Below are 17,861 nucleotides of genomic sequence, written 5' to 3'. Positions count from 1 at the left end.
GTACTTCACAGAAGGAAAGGACTGTGGAAGGCTGATTGCCTCTGGCTTATTTGAGTTATGGGTGCATATTCCCTCTTGATCTCGGAGACAAGCAGAGTACTTGTGTTTTAGATGATTTTGATAGTGACAGAAGCACTCAGTTGGGTTCCCTGCTCGGACCAGAGGGGATGGGCACCACTTTTTGAGCAAGGAGAGGCTCATTCTTCCAGCTATCCTTTGCAATATTTGTTTCTGTTATTTTTTTTGTGTGGCTGTAGGGAAGCTGGCTGCTGTGGGTGTAACATGGACATTTTGACACAGGGAGGGAGGGGAGGTGGCCACAAAGCAGCAATGACAGAGCAGCTGGCACTCCAACTGTTGTCTTCTTCCCTAGGTTGACCGGGTGAGCTATCTGCTTCAGGAGATCTATGGCATCGAGAACAAAAACAACCAAGAGACCAAGGTAAAGGTGCTCAGGAGGCTTCTGCTCCCTGAGCTGTGGGTTTCCAGTCTGCACCTTCTGCTTTTGAGCTTAACTATGGGGCTTGGCAGGGCAATGTAGAGATGCTTCCCAGAATGACTGTCAAGTCTGTGTGCAGGCACTGAAGAAGCCCAGGGATGGCAGGTCCTCCCCGTTGTAAGGCCCAAACAATCAGTGGAGTTGTGCTGAGATAATTTTAGATAGCATGAGGCTCTTGAGGGTATTCCCTGGGGCTGGAATTGCTGTGAGAGAAGGATATCAGTGCCCTATGGGGCAGAGCGCTGATCTTTAGGGCTTGTGGAGACAGTGGGCCAGGGTCAGCTGCTGCTCTTGGTGCCCTGAGGCTGCTAGCCAGTCTAGGTGCTTCCCAGTTTGCACAGCCAAAAGAATCTTTTTTTTTTTTTTTTTCCCCCCCTCATTGATTGTAAATGAGCGTTACCTCCCAGGCTCCTCTGAAATATTCCCTCTGGTGCCCACGCCATCTCGCTGCCTCTCTGCAATCAAGGGCATTCATGCATGGTGTGTCTGTGCTTTACTTGTGTGGCTCCTTCATCATCTTCAGTTTGTTGGGGGGGTGTTTTGGGGTTTGTTTTTTAATGTGGGGACTGCATGTTCCCATAGCATTGCAGGGAACTGAGGTCTCTAGGGCTTGCCGCTGTTCAGAGAACAGCCTCTGCATCCCCCAGCAAGAGGGAGCACAGCATCACTAAGAGATGTATGTGCAAATGCCTTAACCAGAAACATTGCCCATCTTTAGGCAGGAGCTTCTGCTCAATCCTGGCTTGCTGCACAGCCCCGTGCAGATTATGCGACTGCTTTGTGCTTGCTTTAGCTTTATGCACAGCTGCCCTTTGCTGCCACCTGGGCTGCAGAGTGTACCAAGTGCTGGCCTCAGGATCGGACTGCTCTGGTGTGTGTAGTGTGTGATTTGCAAACAGAGGAGTAGCCAAAGAGCAAGGCAAGCAGGATTTCCTCTCCAAGCAATGCAATGTCCTGCCCAAAGCATCCTGTGATCTCTGCCTGCCTGTACCAACAGGTAGTGCCTGAAGAGGCAGGAGGGAGAACGCTTCAAAGATTTTTCTTGCACAAGATCTCTTTAAGAGGATTGAAGGCTTCTGTTTGGGTCCTCCAGGGTCTTGTGATGATTCCCTTGATCCAGCGATCACACATTTGTGGCTCATCAGACAAGTGGCCTGGGGCCATTTTTGTTCTTCCTAGTATACTTAGCAAACCATATGAATGGGAAAGCAAAAAGCCTGCCCTCCCTGCCTCCCAAAATAGATGAGGAGTGCATGTGATGGGGCAGACAGGCTTGCAGCCTTTTGCTGGCGTAGTCAGCAGGCTGGGTGTGCATGTGGCAGCAGCAGATGCTGTATATTGCAGTTTACACCAAGGTTGCCCATGGTCTGGCACGTGTTTGTCCTGGTGACCAAAGGGGCCTCATGAAGTGGGAACAGGCGAAGGTGGAGGGTGACCCATGCTGGGTCATCAGTTTGGTGGGCTCTGGCATAACTTCTGTGGCACTGGTGGGGAGACTGGGGGGTTCTCAGGTTTCAGTGAAGAGAGCTCTTATGGTTGGAGAGTGGGTTTCTCCTCCCAGCAACAGCTTGCTTGGTGGCTCTAATCCAATTTGTGGGGCTCTGAGTGACAGAAAGACTAGTGTGATGTGTGTTCATATTGAATGGGTTCACACTGACCTTTTTACCAGGGTAGCTGTGAGCAGGTGAGCATCCCAGGCTGGTTCTCCTGCACCTGTATCAGAGCTTGCACCAGCACAGGACACTGGTGAAGATGTTGTGGCAGGAGAACCACTCGCTCAGTCACTTGTTCAGCGGTCCTGTGGAAACTGGGCTAGACATGGCTGGAGTGAGTGCTGCCTCCTGTCCAGCCCAAGGGTGGCCTGACCTGCTGCCAGCTGCAGTCAGCAGGCACCTCTTTTTGGGGCTGCTCTCTCTCTGTGGACATGGGGCAGAAAGGCTGGACTGCCAAAGAGCCCGCTTCCCTGCTGACCCTGGGAGCTGCCAGGCTCAGCCAAGGGGATCCCTACCCCAAAGGGGCTCCCCTCTGCACACAGCCCACCTCTGGGGAGGGACAGCTATGCTGTGAATTCACAGTACAGTGCTCTGGTCTTTGGCCTTTAGTGAGCTCAGAGCAGAGCCCCGAGAGGAAGGAGTGTCTGTAGCAGGGCTGTGTGGGCTGGAGCTTGCTCTCCTTGAGAAACCTCCGCTGAGAGCTGCGGGAAGAGGATGCCAGCTCTCTCACAGACTTTTGGGTGGGAAATTTCCCCAGGCTTCAGAGTCCCTTGGCAGTTCAGCGTGGCCCTTTCCATTCACATGCCAACGTCTTGCCTCTCATTGCAGCCTTCAGATGACGAGAACAGTGACAACAGCAACGAGTGTGTGGTTTGCCTGTCAGACCTCCGTGACACCCTCATTCTGCCCTGCAGGCACCTCTGTCTGTGCAATTCCTGCGCTGACACCCTGCGCTACCAGGCCAACAACTGCCCCATCTGCAGGCTGCGTGAGTATGTGCCCAGGAAACAAGGGCATCTTTCTCCCTCCTAGGCTCTTGTTAAGTCGGTATGGGCTGTGAGAAGGAGCATGTATTTTACATACCCCACCCCAAGGCTCAACATCAAACGTGCTGCTGCTGTCACTGGCATGTGGAGATTCCTGGCACCTGAAATAACTGTTCTCAAACAGGGAAGAAGGAGAGCACATGGGAGAATGGCCCTTTGCCCACTGGAGGACTGTCCAAGTACTTTGTGTGATTCCCCCCCCCCCCCCCAATAAACTTACTTTGACTTCACCAGGGAAGTAGAGATGAGATAACAGTCAATTTGGAGTCCTTTACTTTGCCAGGAGAGTTAGGAGGATCTGCTTAACCCCTGCATTGCTCAGCTCACAAAAGATGGAAAAAATGAAATACCTATTCTGACACTCAGGCAGCACTTGCTAAATCCCATGTCTTTTTCTCAAAAGCACAGAGGCATAGGAGTGTCTTGAAAATGCCTGTGTTTTTGCTGGAATAGACAGATCGTGTGTTTTTACCCTGTACTTGGTCTCTGAGGTATTTGATTGTTTCTAATTGATACTTCTCAGGAAAAGAAAAAAGAGCCTAAGACAGATGTTTGGCCTGAGAAATTAAGTCTAAACAGTTCAAACTTGGCAAAGATGCAGTAACCAAAAGCAAGATCTTATCTGAGGAAGTGCCAGACAGCTTTGACTATAAGTAGCACAACTTAAAACACAGGAACAGCATTATCTCATCTGCATGCTGCAGCAGAGTAGGTTGTATTTGTTTGGAAGGTGCCCCGATGTCAGACTTCCTGGGAATGTGCTTCTGGGGAGTGCAGAGGCAGCGAGGAAAGACTTGCACCTCTGGCTTTAGGCTGATCTTGCAAGCAGCTGGTCTTGCAAGCAAGCCCAATGCCTGGGCTTTTCCTTATGTATGAGCAAGTTCTTACAGCTGCACCAGAACAGATGTCTGGCTCATTCGTATGTGCCCTTGGCACGGAGGAACTAACAATATTAAAGATCTGCAGATAGAAAATGGGACTGTGGGCAGGAAGTGGAGATCAAAGCTGTTGTGGTGGGAGAACCAAGGGATCGCTGTGCTGGAGACAGGAGTTCAGCCACTCACCCTCTGGCTGGGTTTGCAGCTATTGCAGAGCTTCTCACCACCATAGTGCTGGCTGGTGAGTGAGCAGCTGATGGCAGGCGTGACGCTTCCAGTGCCAGCTGGACCCCAGGGCTGAGATTTGTGGGGTTTGAATGAACCCAAAGTGGTTTTACATGAGGTCTCCCACCATTCTGTAGCTTGCAGCGTGCTGTCCGAGGCCGAGCTCATGCTTTTCTTGCTCTGCTGTACAGTACCAGGCCTGAAGCACCTCTGTACATCACTGTACCCGGGCAGGCAGTGCCTGTTCTCTGTAAGGGCTGTGTGTACCCAAACTTTTTCAGCCAGCAGGTCTCTTCCCTGTCTAGGTCAATTGACTAGAAGCCAGACCACAGTGCTTGGCTTTGGTATACTCCATGGCCCTGCTCCCCATGCACATGGAGAGCTCCCCCGTGCCGATGGTGTGTCTGCGGTGAGCCGAGGAGCTCTGGCACATGTCTGGCATAGCCTGGTCCTGTTTGGCTGTGCGGTCACCTGCCTGCTGTTCTCTCCTAGCCTTCCGTGCCCTGCTGCAGATCCGAGCTGTGAGGAAGAAGCCGGGGGCTCTGTCGCCAGTGTCGTTCAGCCCTGTCTTGGCACAGAGCGTTGACCATGACGAGCACTCTGTAAGTATCTTGTTGCCCCATGTACAAAGCCTGGGCACTGGCCTCAGCCTGAGTGGGCGGCTTGTGCATGCACAAGTTGCTCAGCCTGATGGCTGGTGTCCCTGGGACCTCAGGAGGTGCACTCAGGCCTTGGAGCGAGGTCTTCCTGAGCAGTGCAGCCTCTCTTCTCAACCCTGCTAGACAGCCAGGATCTCTCCTCTCATGGATTTAATATGACTGGTTTTAGCCAAGTGCCCTCCTGTCTTTTGGAGGAAACAAATCCACAGAAACCTCAGTCTGAGAAGGTTTCTCGGGGCCTGTCCCAGCAGAAAAGTGGCAGACTTTGGACATGACAGGGTGGGAGCTGGGAAAGTGGGGGGGTGTTACAGTTTGACTTGCACACACGTCTGTGTGGCAGCATGCTCTGATGAAATGCCCTTGGCATCAGGGTTCTCAGCATGGTAGCAGAAAGGCCTCTTTGTGCCAGCCTCCGCGAGTGATCGGGCTCTCGGCAGGCAGCTGAGGGAGCGTGGGATGGAAAGTGTGATGCTGGTGGCCCTGGGGCCGAGTCGTACGTCCCCGGTGTGGTGAGGGCAGCAGCTCATTGCCTGAGCAGTGCTGTTGCACAGCTGGCTCTGGCGAGACACATGAGATCAGAGTGAGGAGAGGGAGATCTGCATCTCAATCATCTTACAGGCTTTCATGGGAACAGGAGGAGATTGTCACAGAAAAAGCCTGGTTTTATCCATCTGTCCTCTGCAGCATTGTAGCCCTGCTGCCTTCAGCTGGGGCTAAGAAATAGGGCAGGGGAGAAACCCCGAGGGTTGTTGTGAAGCAGAGTATGGTGTGTAGAGGAAGCAGGTGCTGTCACTTGGAGTGAGGTGAGGAGATGCTGTGTCTCTCTTTGTGTCACTAGCCTCAAGAAACAACTTCTTTAAAGCATGGTTTTCTCTTGACAAAAACATGGTTTTCTCTTGACAGTGTCCCTTTAAACCCCTTAAAGTGAGCACTGTCTCCCTGCCCAGCAGGAAACCTAGAAGGGAAACAGTAAGTGGACTTGGTTGTATCTGCTCCTATGGCAATTCTTTGCCAGCGATGCCACTAGCGCGTGGACGTGTTACACACGCGGGGCCTTGCTAACACGCTGGGTTTGACTTGTGCCCTTGCACGAGCTGCGACACTCCACGTGCTGCCTCCACGTCAGTTGTGAGATGCTCACACCCTGCACGGACAATCACTAACCTCCCTGGTTTGCGTGCGGAGCCACAGGGGTCTGACGCTGACTCTTAGGGACTGTCCCCAGGTCCTGAACCTGGCTGCTTTATAGTTCCTGGCCAAGATGTTTTCGTAGCTTTGTAGGACTGTGGGCAAGCTGCTGTCCCCTTGGCTCACCCAAAAGCTTCCTTGCACTTGTCTTATCCCCTTGTCAGTTTGGCGTGGGCACATCTTGTGGTTTCCACCCTGGTGCTGGGATGTAGAGGTAGACAAATAGGCACAGTTGGACCAGGTCATGCATTCAGGAACACTGACTGCAATGGGCTGTTTTGCTTTTACAGAAACAGGAAGGATGGAGCTTGTTTTGGTGGGGACTCTGAGTTGGTGAGAAAGTATGTAACTGGAGTGCTGTTTTGGGGACACCATGAATAGCAATTGTGGGGGACAAGGAGCCGGGAAGGGGAAAGGTGAGGGAGGCCCCCAAGCCGGGAAGGCTCTGTTTGTGCCTTCTTTGTGTACTCCCATCAAATGCAGCTACAGCTGTCATCAGTGTCAAGGAGGCTGCGGTTTTCCCTTGCTCAGGCCAGCCTGGATGCTCAGCCTTGAGAGGAATGTGGCTTGCTGCGCTTGTCAGGTCCAGAGAAAGCCTGAGGCTTGGCTCAGGTAATGGCTCAAGTAATGAGGCTATCGCAAGCTTGGTATGACTCTGGCTCTCCGCAAGCCTGCTGCAGCGACTAGCAGTACTCCTGCAGTGGGAGCAGTGGGCTCTAGGGGTGGTGTAGTGGTAAGTGTCCCAGGAAAGAGCAGTGTTTCTTGGTGTTGTTTGAAAGCTCAGTAACTTGTAGTGAGGGTGTTGTAGCCATTGCCTGCGAAATCCTCCTCCAGCCTCTGAGCTGTGCTGCAGAACCTGAGCTTTCACCACAGTGAGCAGCCTTTGAACCCTCAGGCTTTGGTCTTCACAGCCAGGAGAAAATGTCACAAGCCAGGGTTTTTTGTCTCCTTGACTTTTCTGTCCACAAAATAGCACCTCTGCGCTGCTGTCTGGAAATGCAATGTTTTTGTGGAGATGGCTTTTGGCCCCACTGCCTACAGGTGGCAGCAACTGTGAACTGATTCCTTGTTCAGCTGACTTGGTTGTCTTGCAATCAGCTGTGGTCTTCAGTGCAAGCTCATAACCATCGCAAGACCAATACTTAGAGGATGTGGGTTGATGCTTGACCCCAGGTGCTACTCGTTCTTTCCTCCCCGTCAGATCTAGCTCCTTCTGTGACCACATGTGAGTCAATTCAGCAACCAACTCACCCCAAATTAATGGCTGGATTGGAAGACGTTGCTGGGCAGGTTCATCTGCAGCTGTGCGATTGGGAGATGAGGCACAGAGAAGCTTCATGGCCAGGCTCAGCAGCAGCCCACCATCTTAGGTACAACATAGAATCACCTCCCTGAGGGTGCAGGGCTGAAACAGCTTAATTTAATGTAAGCCTGGACCGCTGCAGTCTTGCCTCTTTGTTTGCAGCAGGCTGAGTTGAGCTGCCTGTGACCTACTGCGTTGCAGCATAAACGCCGTTTATCTCTGAGTCCACAGGACCTTGCTGATCAGGAGGATTTTTGGCGTTAAACCAGTGTTGGTTTAATGGCTTTGCAAGGGTCCCTTTGACTGGCAGCTTAGCGAGTTACAGAGGGAATGGGAATTAGTGCGGTTTTGCCCTCCTCCCTTACAGGGTCAGTGGTTCTGTGATCACTTTCCTAACTTTTAGCAGAGGTGACTGCAGAGGGACAGCATTAGCAACTGAGGGGACAGAGTCCATGGGCGAAGTGGAAGTGCTGTAGGTTCCGAGGACCAGCTCTCCGCTGGTGCGCATGTACTCCCCTCCTTTGACCCTCTTTTAATGACACTGGTGGTGCTGTGAAACAGTTGTGTGTACCAGGGCTGGAAGCACAAGTGGAATGCTCAATAGAGTGGAAGGGTCTCTGAACCATTGGAGGAACTTTTAGGAGAAAAAAAATCCCAACGTATTTTATAGCAGCTTTGTTAGGAGCCTGTCTTCTCACCCTCCTTGTCCGGCTCTTGAAAGTATGGCGGGGGGGTGCCCAGCCATATTCCATATTCCATATTGCTGAGAACTCCAATCTCTCAAGTAATGCTCTGAAAACTTGCCTGGAACATCAGCAGCCTTACAACCCAAAGGGGAATCTGTGGCTGTTGCAGGGAAAGGAGGCTGAGGCTCTCTGGAGAGGTGGCTGTGGAGATGGGCTGCCTGGGAGCACAGTGTGGAAGGTGCAGGGCTGCACTGCAGCCAGACCTCCCCTTTCTAGGGGGGCTTCCAGCCTGGTGAGGGTTTCTTAATGTGCCCCTCTCTTTCTTGCCCACAGAGCTCTGACAACATCCCTCCAGGCTACGAGCCCATTTCCTTGCTGGAAGCGCTGAATGGCCTTCGCTCTGTTTCCCCCTCCATCCCCTCAGCTCCTCTGTACGATGAAATCAACTACTCTGGCGTGGTGGATGGAATGCCACCTGCGAGCCGACCGCTTGTTGGGATGGACAGAGCCGTGGAGAACAGCCACCAAAAGGGCAAGCGGAGCAAGTCTCCAGATAGGTCAGCATGGGGTTGGAGGGGTCTGTGCCTCTTGCAAGCCCTGAGGGCTTGTGGCCACAAGCGCTGGGAGCCAGGAGAGGGCTCTGGCTCTGGCTGGTCCCATCACTGATAGCACTGCTAAGTCATAATTTTAGGAGGCCAGCATGTTCTCATGCCAGTGGGAAAATTGGGACACCACCCCTGTGTTCAGCCTCAGGTGACAAGCTTATGTCTTGTAAGAGCTGGCTTTGTCACCAAAAGGAAGAGGATTTTTAACAAGGAGATTTCATCCAGACTTTGGTTGGAAATGTCTCCTTTCCAATGCAGTTAGTCTCTCAATTTGCATTTGACATCCAAACCTTGTTGGATTTCAGCTTCCCATGGAGTTCCCCGGGAACAAAAGAATGGGAGGAGAAGTCACCTGACTTTCAGAACACAAAATGCTAAGTGAGATCCTTTAGTTGTTGTCTGAAGCCTCCTCTGTTGGCCTCGTGATGGAGGATGTAGGTGTAGATGCTGTGGAGTGGGCAGCCCGCTTCGGGTGCCCTTCACAAGTCCCTTGAAGGACTGTACAGATGGGGTCAGACCAGGTTTGTTCCTGGCACTCCTCACTGTGCTCCGTTCCAAATTTCCCCCTGGGAAGGGAGCCCCTGAAGGTGTGAGGAGCAGCGTGGAACCTGGGCCCCTTGCTTTCTGTGTGAAGGCAGGATTTGTCCGAGTTGTGTTACTGTGCTGGAGCTCTGCATTGCTTGGCTCTGCCCTAGAAACATTGCTGCTGCTATTCTCCATGTAGCTGATACTGGAGGACTCTGGTGAATTTAGGTGAATAGTTTGAGCTCCTGTTCCTGTTTTGTTGGCTTATGCTGCTGGTAGAGGGTGGGCTGGGCAGAGGGACAGGGCAGGAGCGGTGACAACTGGAGCTGCTGCCACCAAATCCTCCAGGGCCTGCGGTGCTGGCAGCACTGTGGCTCCTTGCAAACGGAATTTCTCTTGCTGCAGCACACTACGGTCTCCCTCGTCCCCGATCCACGAGGAGGATGAAGAGAAGCTTTCTGAGGACTCTGACTCACAGCCAGCACTTAGCGGGGGTGAGCTGGTCCTGAGAGAGACCAGCTCTCCAGAAGTAAGTGTGCTCTGCTGGGGAGCTGCCCTGAGCCAGAGCTCTTCTCAGGGGGCTTCTTCTGGGACATGGGAGGTGCCTCGTGAAGGGCCATCACTTCCTCAGTGACAGGGTAAAGATGAGCTTGTTAGCGTGAGTAGCTCAGAGCCAACAGTCTCAGCTGCCTTAATTTACCCGTAGGGCTCCACGGGGAAGGACGTAGCCACTCCCTGAGCCCCTAACACGTCTTTGGGAGCTGGGGGGTTGGAAGGCCACTTGGTTGAAGCCGTGCCAGAGCTGATCTTCCCCCAGCTTTCTGGGGAAGCCCAGCAGTGTTTGGGGCAGGGGTGGAAGCTGGGCCTTGCTGGACTTCCAGCACCCGCTGCTGTTGCCTGTAGAACCCCTCCATCCTGGCCCGTGGTGCCACAGCACTGATGGGTGGCCCCTTGCTCCCTCTGGGAAATGAGTCCCTGGCCCTGAGCGCGGCTCTCTGGAGAAAGCCGGGGCAGGAGACAAGTGCAGCAAAGGCCTCCAGCCCGCAGAAGTAACCTGTACTGTTCCTCCTTACAGAGTGTGGCAGGAGAAGAGATCGAGGAGGCCTCGTCCCTGCAGCAGGGTAGGTGTGCACTTGGCCGTGGGGACAGCCAGACCTCGTCTCGGTGTCCAGCTCTGCTGTGGTGGGAAGGGGACAGTTGGGGAATGGATATACAAGTTCAGAAACATCCAGCCCCTGAAATCCATTTCTGAGCTGCTGTGCTTTGCCAGACAAAGGTGCCAGGGTCTCTGCTGGGAAGTGGGGGAGCAAAATCAACAAATCTCCCTGGTTTCTTTACCAAGCATCTCGCCTTGCTGTAAGCTCTACAGAAGTAGAGCTGTCCACACCATGGGCTGTCTCCTCCCACAGCTCGGGGGGAGATGGCAGTGTGCACCAGTGTGGTCCTGGTGAGACCATGGCTGCAGTACTGGGCATGCAGGGTGTGCCCCGTGTCTTTGGGACGGGTTCAGAGGTGGCCCTTTGGCACTGTGACCTGGGCCAGTCTGATCGGCTCTCTTGAGACCGCTGGGGGGGCCTGGGGAGCTTCCTCACGTGGAAGATCTCAAGCCGTCCTCCTGGCCACCGGCCCGTGCAGAGGTGGTCTGGGGACTGAGGGGCTGCGCTCTCGGCTGGTTCTAGGTAGCCACCCACCCTCCGTCGAGGACGTCCTGCAGGACGGCAGCTGCGGCGAGCACAGGAGCCTGACGCAGTCGGAGAGTGACCCTCCGGTAGATGTCTACCTGCCAGGTAATGGCCGCGCCGTTGGGGTCAGAGGCGCGCTGCCGACCTGCTATGCTTGTGGCTCTGGTTCGAGGCACCGAGGGGTCTGGGGGGTTTGTGGACTGTGTGCCTGACTGCGGGCAGCCTCCCCAGCCCGGGCGGTGTGCCGCAGCCTTGGGATGGGACAGGAACGCGCTGGCTCCCGCTTCCTCCCAGTGGGCAGAGCGAGCTGTGGGCGAGGGGGGCTAACACAGAGGTAACTTGCCCTCCCCTTTTCTCTCCCCCTCCCTCACCCTTTTGTCTCTGTCCTTCCCCTCCTTTCTCCTCTCTGGGCTGCTGCCGCTCAGTTTATGTGACAGCGGCCTCCCGTGCCTGCCCCCAAACCGCGCTCTTGCTTTCAGCCAAGGGAGGGGAACCATCTGGACCGGCTTCTGGGAGACTGAGCTGGTGCAGGGGGCAGTGGGCACCCCTCTGCCGTGGGGTGGTGTCACGGCGGGGAGGGCCACGGGGTGCCGTGCTTTGCTGGCAAGCGCAGCCATGGGATGCTGTGCTGTCCTCACCCCCGACTGTTGTTGTTGCAGCCTGTTTTCTTCCGTAGAGTGGCAGTCTGTTCTGAGCACCTCTCTAATGTCTCCTTCCCTCTCTGTCTGCCTTCCTCCCTCCTGTCTTGGGCAGCACTGGGTCCCGATTCCTGCTCTATTGGTATAGAGGAGTAAGCTGGTATGTCTTTTCGTTCTTCTTATGCATCGCTGTTGTGTGGGGCAGCAGGACCCCTCCTGCGAAGGCCGGCAGCCAGGAGAGAGCAGGGATGGGACTGATCCTGGCCATCGGGGTAGGGAAGGAGGGGGCAGCAAACCAACCAGCCTGCACTGCTGCCTCTGTCCCAGCTCCCTTCCCATGCCTGGCACCAACATCCCTGCACCCTCAGGGGTCCCCGCTGTCCCCGAGGGCCGGGACCCCAGGCAGGGCAGCAGAAACCCTGGCCCTCCCCACCCACTGGCTTCTGCTGGGCTCCTGGGTGAGGGCTGTGCTGCTTGGTGGGCACCGTGAACATCTGCTGGCTTCTGCCACGCTGGTGGCAGATAGTGTGTCCCCTTGGTCTCCTGTGTCCCACTCCTGGCACTTGCTGAACCTGCATCTTAGCAGGGGCAGAAGGGATGGAGCTGGTGGGCTCCAGCCCTGTCTCCTCTCTCAGCCCAGGGTAGGAGGGGGTGGCGGAGGTAGGTGCTGGTCTCCTTGGCCCACGCTGCCTTCTCCCCAGGGCCGAGCACCCTGCCTGGGCTCTTAGTCTGACCCCAGGCTTGGCATTCGCGGCGCTGAACCCCCTTCTCCTCACTCAGGCTCGTCCGACTTCACCAAGACGCTCCCCGGCCGCGGCACCGGCAGCCCCACGCAGCCCCTTCTCTTCGAGCAGACGCGTCTTCAGCTGGAGGACGAGTAGAGCCTCTCGTGAGCGGGGCCGGACCTCCCTGCCCTTGCCGCCAGACCCCACGCACAGCCTCTCCCCTCTCCGCAGCGGGGCTGGCCCGTGCTCACCGCCCCGACGATGCAGCGTGGCGCGTTTACACCGGCACGCTTTCGGCACAACCCGGCTGGCTTACCTGCCCAAGGGGCTGTGGGTAGGGGCTGGTGTCGTGTTTTTACGTGGGGTGGGGTGGGGGGATTGGGGTTAAAATCAGCAGATGAAGGACACTACCCTTGTATATTTTGTACACAGCGAGCACAGCCCTTTGCTGTCACTGCCCCTGTACATAGCTGCGGCCCTCCCTGCCTGCCCCGGCACCCCTCTATCCCGCACCCTCCTGGCCACAGCCTCTGGGTGCTGGGGTGAGCCTTGCCGGGGCGTAGGGCTCCGCGGCGGGGGGGAGCGTGGGGGGGTCAGCCCCGTCCCACCCCGAAGGGTGTGTCCCACCCCCACGCTCCCCCCCGCCGCGGAGCCCGGCGCTGCCCACGCCGTGTGCCTTGTTCTGCTTCTGCGGCGGGTCCCGGGGCGCGGCCCCCTCCTCCCTCTCTATGTTTGTAGTAATAAACCCGTGGAGCAGCCACGCGAGTCCGTGTTCGGGGCGGGGGGGGGTGTGGGGGTGTCGGGCTCCCGTCTGCATCCCGCGTGGGGACCGCGCCCGCCTTAGGGGCGGGGCCAGGGCGCTGAGGGGGTGGGGCCAGGGCGCGGAGGGGCGGGTCTTGTTGCCTCCGCCCGCCCACTTCCCGGCGTGCTCTTCGGCGCCCCCCCCTTCACCCCCGCTTTGAGCTCATTGGTCGTGGGATGTGCCGGCCCTCGCGCGGCTGTTGCCTAATATGGCGAGCGACGCGGGCACCAGCGCCCGCTCCCATTGGCCGCCCTGCCGAGGGCGGGCGCGGGGGTTGGCGGGCGCCGCCCTGTAGCTATTGGCCCGGCGGCGCGCGGCGCGCCGCCACTGGCTCTTGCGAGGGTTGGTCCCGCCCCGTCGTCGCCGTCGCCGCCGCGCGTGCGCGGAGCGGGCTCCCGGGGCGGGCGGCGAGGCGATGGCGGCCATGGGGGCGATGGCGGCCATGGGGGCGCTGCCGGCGGGCGCGGGGGCGCTGCCGCCGCTGCCGACTCTGGGGGTGCCGGGCGTGCCCGAGCTGAAGCCGCTGACGCGGTACGAGGCGATGCGGCTGGGCCCGGGCTGGAGCCACTCCTGCCACGCCATGCTGTACGCGCCCAACCCGGGCATGCTCTTCGGCCGCATCCCGCTGCGCTACGCCGTGCTGGTGAGGCGGCGGGCGGGGGGCCGGGGACCGGGCCGGGGCCGGGGCCGGGGCCGGGACCGGGCCGGGGCCGGGGAGGGCGGGTCCCTCGGGCTGGGGCGGGCCGGGCCGGGCCGGGCTGGGTTGGGTCGGGCCGGGCCGCGGGCACCGGGGGAGGCGGGCTGCGGGCAGACGGGCGGGCCCGGCCGGGCGGCGCGGCGGCTCTGGCTGTCCGGTAGTTCCTTGTGCAGGGCGGTAGCATCAGGCTTGGCCGAGGCGGCGGCGGGCCCGAGCCCGGGGGGGAGCCCCCGGGACCCCCGGCTGTGCGGCCGGGGCGGCTCCGCCTCGGCTCCCCGGCCCAGGGCCGCGACGAGCTGTCGGCCACGGCGTCGGTGAACGGTCCTGGATGCGCTGGAGCTGGTAGGGCCGCAGCGGAGCGGCCGCGAGGCTTCCCCGCGCTCCTCCGCGGAGGTCTCCGTGGCGCCGGGCCGGGGTGCCCGCGCCTCCCCTCGCCCCCCCCCGGGGGCTCGGCTGTGCCCCATTAACACCATGCGCCTCTATTGCAGATGCAGATGCGATTTGACGGACTACTGGGCTTTCCCGGGGGGTTCGTGGATCGCCGTTACTGGTCCCTGGAGGACGGTCTGAATCGGGTGCTGGGCTTGGGTTTGGGCTGTGTGCGCCTGACGGAAGCTGACTATCTGTGCTCGCACCTGACAGAGGGGCCACATCGCGTGGTGGCACACTTCTACGCCAGGCAGCTGACCCTGGAGGAGCTGCATACCATCGAGATCAGCGCGGTGCATTCCCGAGACCACGGGCTGGAGGTGGGACATCCAGGGAGGGGGTGTGTAGAGCTCTGAGCGTTAGCCCCAGGGAAGACAAAGCTTCCCTCCTAGGTCTGCTGGGCTGCCGTCTTTCGCAGCCCAGCGGGGGAATGCACCGCATGTAGAGCTGCCGTCGGCGAGTGCCGTGCACCGCCGCGTAGCACCGGCGTTAGGAGGTCTGGCTGTTGGCTGGGGTTGTGTCCCGGGCTCCGGAGAGTAGCGAGCTCAAGCTCCGGCCTTTCCTGGCGACCGCCCGCGTAGGGAAGAGCCCTATTTACCCGCTCAGCCTCAGGACGCGGGTGAGGTCCGTCTCGCATCTGGTGGGCGTCTCCCCCCGCCCTGGGCTGAGTAACCTGGACCGGAATCGCGACCCTCGGTGCGGTGATGTGTTGCTCTAACCCGAGTTCTCCCTGGCTTGCACGGAGGCAGTGCGGGAGGCAGCCTTCCTCCCGGGTAGCTGGGTCCGGCTGATGCCCCGGGGTGGAGCGCGAGAGCTAGGGTCTCCCCACGCGCCCGCGAGGCGCTCGGCAGGTTTCAGCAGCTGCGTGAACGGAGGCAGTCGGCCCTGAGTTGTGGCATGTTGCGGGGGACGCGTGGGTATGCCATGGTGTCCCCAGGCAGGGCGGGACATGGAGGGGGAAGCGGGGCTCCCCGTAGTGGCCTGGGGCAGCGGGATCCCCCCCAAAGGGGCAGGAGGGGGAATGGAGCCAGGGCTGGGCAGGGAGAGCAGGGGCCTGGCAGGGCTCGGGGAGGGGCAGTGCAGGGGCTTCAGCCGGGCTGGGGGCAGGCAGGCGAGGGCAGGCAGGCGAGGGCAGGGGTCGGTGTGGGAGGGAGGGGCAGGATCTGGCAGCTGGGGCAGGGCGGGCCTGGGCCGTGGGCTGGCGGGGTGCTGGGGTGAGGGTGTGGGGGCAGAGAGTGGGGCGGGGCGGGGGGGGGCCGGTGCTGCCATGGCCTCTGCTGAGCTGCGCTCCGTGCTGTTGCAGGTGATGGGCATGGTCCGCGTCCCCCTCTACACCCAGAAGGACCGCATGGGCGGGCTGCCCAACTTCCTGGGCAACTCCTTCGTTGGAACCGCTAAATTCCAGCTGCTCTTTGCCCTGAAGATCTTGAACATGGTGCCGGAGGAGAAGCTGGCCGAAGCGGTGGCTGCCACACAGAAGCCGAAGAAGCCGGCCATCGACCAGGCAGCAGGGGCGACAGGAAACGCGCCTGCCGCTAAGCCGGCGAATGAGCTGGCGGCGCCCGCTAAAACAGGCAACGAATTGGCAGATAGGGCAGAGAACCAGGCAGCTGCGCAGGCAGCGGCCGAGGCAGCGGAGCAGCCGGTGGCTGGGCTGGAGAGCGGGGCTGTGGCGGAGCAGCTGGTGGCCGTGCCGGCGGCCGAGGCGGTGGAGCAGCCGGCGGGGCTGGGGGCAGACGCTGTGGCGGAGCAGCCGGTGGCTGAGCCGATGGAGTGACGCTGCCGTGTTTGCGCTTGATTAAAAGTGGGTGAGACTAGAGACTTTCTTCTAACTTTCCGACCCGTCGCTGGCTGCAGTTGCTGCCCACGCGATTCCACTGCCCAGCCGGGAGGGTTTGGGTCTGTCTGAAGCAGGGGACAGCTATGTATTTTTATGGCCATTAAACTCTAGCGAGCTTCCCAGATCAACCTGCACAGCCCCCTGCAGAGAGTTCATGTGCTTATGTGAGGGCGCCGAAGCCTTAGAATTATGCTTTGATTTCAGGGACACACTGCTGCTGTCAGGTCCCCATTTCATTTTTAAGGAACAAAACGTCTTATTTTTTAAATGCCCTGTGTTGACTTGGACGTGGCTGTGTTCGCAGCAGACGCAGCTGAGGGACAGGGCTGCTGGTCAAGCACCTCTGCCAGCGTTGGTGGAAGGGCTCCCCTCCGCCGGCAGCAGTGCGGCCGAGCTCCTGCTCAGGGTGCCGGCGCGACAGGGGGGGGCGTGCTGTGAATTCCCTCTGGGGTGTGGGGGAGCGCTTGTGTGGGTTTCTACCTGGAGATCTGTGGGAGCAGGAAAGTGGAATAAATGGCTTTGCTGAACGCTTGGCAGTCAGGATTGTTCTTGACCACTGGCGCAAAGCCTGTGGTGACCCAGAGCTTTGATGGTGCAGGGGCTGGGGCCTGTCGGTTCCCTCTGCCTCAGGGCTTTGCCCCCTGCTCCTTGCTGGGCTGTGCCACGGCAAGAAGCCGGAGGGGAAGGGGAAGGGGAAGGGCAGGCCTGGAGCTGCCGATGGCAGCCCCTCTCAGCGGGGGAAGCTGGGGCGCAGGGGCCTGGCAGGGTGCGGGCTGGCTCAGGGTGCTGCACCGCCGCAAACTGTTGTTATGCTTTTGCTGCTGGGTTACTCCAAAAGGGCTCCTGCACCCAGGGGCCTGGGGAGAAGCCGGCTGCACCGCTGCAGGTGCCAGAGCACCTCCCGGGCACTGGCTGTGCATGGGGGGCGTTTGTCCTGTCTGTAACGCAGCCGCTGCCGGGGCAGCTCGCAAGGAGCCTGGCTGCAGTGAGGCTGCGCAGCTGCAGCTGTGCAAGGCCCCGATCTCTGTGGGGGGAGGCATTTCAGCTGAGCCTTAGTAAAATCCCCCACCCATCCAGCAGCCCCCTTGCAACACGGCAGGCTCTGCGCTGGAGGAGCTGCTCCCCCTGCTCCCACCTCTGGCCCTGCCCTGTCCCCCCTCTGCCTACCCTGGTGAGGAGAGCCTGCGGTCACCCCGCATCGCGGCAGAGCGCAAGGTCAGGTGAAGGTGCTCGAGCCGCCCATCAGAGGCAGGCTCCTGCGCAGAGTGACAAACGACTCAGAAAAGAGGTTTGGTTTAATTGAAGACGATTTAGAGAGGGGCTGATGGTGGCAGCACAATGCTCTTCAATAAATAACGGGCTGTGAGGCGGGGATGTGGCCGACACCTCAGAGGACGGGGTGGCAGGAGGACACAGAGCAGTCAGCTCCCCTCGGGATGTGCTCAAGTGCTGCAGCAGTGGAGTTGGGTTGTGTGATGGGCAGGATGGAAAGTGGGGGGAACATCAGTCCCAGGCAAACAGGAGAGAAAGAGAGATTCAGTCTGGTCCAGAGAAAGTAAGTGCCAAGGAAAACCAGGGGCTTGAGTCGCTAAACAAACTCATATAAACCGAGAGGCATATTTAAGTAAAAAATGGCTAAGCAAAAAAAAAAAAACCCCAAAAAACCCACCAAAACCAAAAAGTGGTAACAGAATGAGGCTGGAAGGGTGCTTCAGGTCTCTCCTGGGAAAGCGCTGTGGCTAGGAGGGATGGCAGCAGTTCCTGCTGCCACCTCCACTGCCAGTGGGGGCCAGCTGGGCTGCGAGAGGAGCATCAGGGATAACGGGGACAGCCAAAGCCTCCCTGCCAGCGCCTCGGCAAAGCCAAGGCAGCACCTGCTCCCCAGGGGCAGTGCCGCAGGCACAGCGTCTCAGCAGTGAGGCTGGGTGGGCGATCCCAGCC

The 17,861-nt window shown here is 58.7% G+C and overlaps 2 protein-coding genes across 3 annotated transcripts in view; both read left to right on the top strand.

The window, feature by feature from the left end:
- The window catches only part of MGRN1 (mahogunin ring finger 1), a 55,590-nt gene extending 43,120 nt beyond the window's left edge, over window positions 1–12,470 (top strand). The window contains exons 9-17 of one of the 2 annotated variants that reach the window (XM_059826193.1): window positions 374–442; window positions 2,821–2,980; window positions 4,634–4,743; window positions 5,704–5,769; window positions 8,311–8,534; window positions 9,513–9,636; window positions 10,183–10,228; window positions 10,787–10,894; window positions 12,208–12,470. In XM_059826193.1, the coding sequence (XP_059682176.1) occupies window positions 374–442; window positions 2,821–2,980; window positions 4,634–4,743; window positions 5,704–5,769; window positions 8,311–8,534; window positions 9,513–9,636; window positions 10,183–10,228; window positions 10,787–10,894; window positions 12,208–12,308 (1,008 nt within the window). In that variant the 3' untranslated portion in view covers window positions 12,309–12,470. Of the gene's footprint in view, window positions 1–373; window positions 443–2,820; window positions 2,981–4,633; window positions 4,744–5,703; window positions 5,770–8,310; window positions 8,535–9,512; window positions 9,637–10,182; window positions 10,233–10,786; window positions 10,895–12,207 lie in introns of both variants that reach the window. The other variant, XM_059826194.1, reaches the window with a different exon arrangement.
- Window positions 12,471–13,369: 899 nt separating this feature from the next.
- Window positions 13,370–16,431, top strand: NUDT16L1 (nudix hydrolase 16 like 1). The gene is made up of 3 exons (XM_059826422.1): window positions 13,370–13,597; window positions 14,140–14,400; window positions 15,384–16,431. The coding sequence occupies exons 1-3, from the start codon at window positions 13,370–13,372 to the stop codon at window positions 15,855–15,857; spliced, it is 963 nt and encodes a 320-aa protein (XP_059682405.1). The 3' UTR covers window positions 15,858–16,431.
- Window positions 16,432–17,861: the final 1,430 nt, after the last annotated feature.

Source organism: Gavia stellata, chromosome 18 (assembly GCF_030936135.1).
Source record: "Gavia stellata isolate bGavSte3 chromosome 18, bGavSte3.hap2, whole genome shotgun sequence".
Taxonomy (NCBI): Eukaryota; Metazoa; Chordata; class Aves; order Gaviiformes; family Gaviidae; genus Gavia; species Gavia stellata.
This window is presented reverse-complemented; position numbering and strand designations above follow the sequence as displayed.